At 46.9% G+C, this 3,854-nt stretch overlaps 1 protein-coding gene across 1 annotated transcript; it reads right to left on the reverse strand.

The window, feature by feature from the left end:
• Positions 1 to 2,465: 2,465 nt before the first annotated feature.
• LOC118742004 lies at positions 2,466 to 3,631 on the reverse strand. Its single transcript, XM_036473970.1, has 2 exons — positions 2,764 to 3,631; positions 2,466 to 2,641 (listed from the first exon to the last, which is right to left on the reverse strand). Exons 1-2 carry the CDS (start codon positions 3,629 to 3,631, stop codon positions 2,466 to 2,468), a joined length of 1,044 nt encoding a protein of 347 aa, XP_036329863.1.
• Between the last annotated feature and the right edge of the window lie 223 nt (positions 3,632 to 3,854).

Below are 3,854 nucleotides of genomic sequence, written 5' to 3' on the forward strand. Positions count from 1 at the left end.
CCTGTTACTCCTGCGCTTGCTGCCCTTTGTATGCTTCTTAGCTTGCTGACATTATATTGTCTGCTTAGGCCGGGCCACCAAACCAAGGCGCCGTATGTTAGAATTGGTCTTATGATCGCGGTATACATCCACATCACAAGTTTAGGATTTAGTCCCCAGTTTCTACTGAAGATTCTCTTGCAAGTGTAGTATGCTATGTAGGCCTTCTGTCTACGGAATTCGATATTGGTTTTCCAGTTAAGTTTGTTATCGAGCACGACTCCAAGATACCTTGCGCTGGGGGACAATGAGAGCGCATTGCCGTCTAGCGATGGTAGCTTGAATTGTGGTAGTTTGTGTCTGTTTGTAAATAGGGTAAGTTCTGTCTTCGCTGGGTTCACATTTAGGCCGCTTCTCGTAGCCGAGGCGTGTAGTCTTCCCAGGGTTCCTTCAAGGATTTCGCTAACGGTAGAGAGGAATGGACCTGTGGCTGCTATTACAACATCATCCGCATACGCCACAACTTTGACTCCCCCTCTATTGAGTTCTAGCAATATACCGTTCAGGGCTATCACCCATAGCAGTGGTGAGAGCACTCCGCCCTGTGGAGTGCCCCTGTTCACATGATGTGTAATAGAGTTAGCCCCATTTGTTGCCTGAATGATTCTATTGACTAGCATCGATCGTATCCATCTACAAACACTGTCGTCAACACCAATATCTATCAAAGAGTCTATGATGGTGTCAACCTCAATGTTATTAAATGCGCCCTCGATGTCAAGAAATGCCGCCAGCGTATAATGTTTAAAGTGCAACGATCTTTCTATTAAGCTCACCACTTCATGCAAAGCAGATTCAGTGGATCTGCCTTTGATGTATGCATGGTGTGCTGTTGAGAGTGTCGCTTCACCTAACAGCGATCGTATATAAATGTCGAGAAGCCTTTCCATTGTTTTAAGCACAAAGGAGGTAAGGCTTAGGGGTCTAAAATCTTTTGCTGTTTCGTGGTTTTTCCTTCCTGGCTTGGGTATGAACACGACTTTTACCCTTCTCCAGCTTTTAGGAATGTAGCACAAGGTAATGGTAGCCTTAAAAATAGTCACGAGTAACGGTGCTATCTCTCCCTTCACCCTCTGGAGCATTGCTGGGATTACGCCATCTGGTCCAGGGGATTTGAAGGGAGAGAAGCTGTTAATAGCGTAAATAATCTTTTCCCTGCTCACGATCGAGTTCAACAGTATACTGCTAGTTGAACCAGGTTCAATTGACCCTGATGTGGGTGGATGTCGAATACATCCTGGGAAATGGAACTTGACTAACGTGTTTAGAGAATCACTAGCTGTGTTCGTCCACACCCCGTTTTCTCCCTTAATGAGTGTGATATTTGTGTGTTCTTTTGATAGGATTTTGCTGAGCCTGGCTGAGTCTTTAGAGTTCTCTATAGAAGAGCAGTAAGATTGCCAGGATTTAGTTTTAGATTTTCTCAACTCCTTTTTTATAAGATCTGAGGGCGCTTTTATAAGGCGCCCAGTTTTTAGTTCTAAAGCAATCATTGTAGATTTTCCTTAATTTGTCTCTTTGGGCTCTGAGATCCCCATTCCACCAGGGTGGGGATTTCTTTCTTGCTGTACTAACTGGAGTTGATCTTTCAAAGGCTTTCTTCATAACCTCTTCTAGTTTATTTACTCTATTATCAAGGTCCTCAACTGTAGTGACAGTTGTATTTAGTGGGAGCTTACTTAGTTTATGCTTAATTGTGTTACTATATCTTTCCCAATTAGTCCTGTGGGGGTTTCTGTATTTTGAGGGGGTGCTGGAAATTCCGTGCAGATTAAAGAGGATCAGACGGTGATCAGACATTGAAGGCCTATCAGATACTCTCCACTCTTCTACAGACACGCTGCCGTTCTCTGACAACAGGGTCAGATCCAGCACCTCCTCCCATCCAGGAAACCGGTTTGAACTCGGGAATATGAATGTGGGTGTATTACCTCTATTGCAGATGCTTAAGTTAGTATTTAATAAGAAGTGTAGTAAAGACTCACCTCGGTCGTTCTCCGTAGAACTACCCCAAACTGGATGCCTTGCATTCGCATCGCAGCCGACGACTATAATTTGTCTGGGGTTTTTTGGCTATTATCTCCTGGATTTCGGTTGGCGGACTGTCCCTATCGTGGGCCATGTATGATGAGACCAGGAGTATACTTGGCTGTCCGGTGGTCTCCACCTTAACCATTGTTGTATCTGATGTGCTGAAATTAGAGCAAAGGAATGCATTTATACCGTTCTTGATAAGAATACACGCCCGCGGTTTACCCACCTCGCTCTTATAGTAGAGGGTATAATTGTTTATATTTAGTCCCATGATTGTATCGTGCTTGACCCAGGGCTCTTGAATTAGGCTAATGTCTATATCCTCCTCACTGAGAAGGACAACTAGAATATCTGTAGCACATTTGGAGTGCTGCAGATTTATTTGGGCTACTTTAAGTTTCCGGTTCAGGGTCATCTGTCAGCTTCACACCCATGAGAAGCTCACCAGCTCCATCAACCCCGGGATCTTCTTCTACCGGGCTAACCTCTCTGAGGAATACCCGCACTCTAGCCTTACGGATACCGAAGCAGAGCCGATAGTCAGCCTTCTCTAAGGCGTCTAGTGACTCTGCACAAATAGCTAGTAGAATGGGCTTATTTGTAGGCCTTCTTGGGTCTTCAACTTTTATAAGTTCCCATTCCTCGATCGCCGGTATGTCTTTGTTATGTAGCTTAAGACACCGCAGCAACTTTTCGCTGGTTCATCCATCGGAGGCAGCCAAATGCGCGCACGTGGTCTCCTTGGAATGTCCTTAGCTGGGATCAGCTTGAGCTTCAAGCCGACAAAAGTGTCGCTGATCTTAGCGACGCATCCAGCAAGGAAATCCAGGGAGAACTGGTTCGCGCACTTGACTACCCGGTATCCCCGTAGGGATTCCGACGAGTCGAACTCTGGGTGAGGACCTTCGGGGTTGTCGAGTACGTGGTTCATTACGAGGCTCGACAGCCTCACATCAATCTCCACCCATTTTTGCTGCACTGCTAGCGGTGTCTTGCTATTTTCATCTATTATCGCCGCCTGTAGATGATCTCTGGCGACGTCACTAAAATAGCGATGCTTCGCGGGTGCTGCGGACTCCGCATCACCACCTTGCTTAGCCTTCTTTGCGATGGCCCCTTGGCCGCCTTCGTTATGAGAGCGGTTCCGCTTCTTCGCTTCGGTGGCCTCGATTGTGGCTGCACGATCTGCCTGTAACTTTTCGTACTCTTCCACTATTTGCCTGTATTTTGCCTTGTCTTCCTCGTCACGCTCATGTACCGTACCGGCCGCTGCATTTTTGTCAATTTTATTTAACATATACAGCGCCTTCTGGTACATCTGTCTCATGACCACGCCCGAGGGTTTTCTTTTCTTAGAGGCGGGGTTGCTGCCTGCAACGGCCGCCGATTTGCTGGTTGTTGGCTGCTCGTCCGGAGTACTACGGCAGGCACTACCGGTGCTATTTTTGACTATTTGCAGAGTGGTGATACTTTGTCTGGCATCTTCCACCCTGCTGGTTTCTGGCGCTTGTACAACTGGGGTACTATGGCTGGCGCCACCAGGAGTACTTGCAACCATCTTACCTGACCTTGGGGATTTGAGGAGCTGCTCCTCCTCTGACAGCGTTACGTCGTCCCCTTCTTCGCTGGTACGCTGTTCCTGTTGCTGCTGTTGGTTTGTTTGTTGTTGTTGTTTGTTTGTTTTTGTTCCATATGTGGTCCCACGAGTAGTCCGGAAAGGGTTAGTCACTCGTCCGCAGAGCCGGTATGCATAGAGAAGGCACTTCTTACAACCGACCTTG

Source organism: Rhagoletis pomonella, unplaced genomic scaffold (genome assembly GCF_013731165.1).
Source record: "Rhagoletis pomonella isolate Grant_MI unplaced genomic scaffold, Rhpom_1.0 Rhpom_scaffold_00006, whole genome shotgun sequence".
Classification (NCBI taxonomy): Eukaryota; Metazoa; Arthropoda; class Insecta; order Diptera; family Tephritidae; genus Rhagoletis; species Rhagoletis pomonella.

Coding starts and splice junctions, on each gene's coding strand:
- LOC118742004 (XM_036473970.1), bottom strand. CDS start 3,631: ATGGTTGCAAGTACTCCTGGTGGCGCCAGCCATAGTACCCCAGTTGTA. Junction 2,642..2,763: donor GATGGATGAACCAGCGAAAA/GTTGCTGCGGTG, acceptor CTATTTGTGCAG/AGTCACTAGACGCCTTAGAG.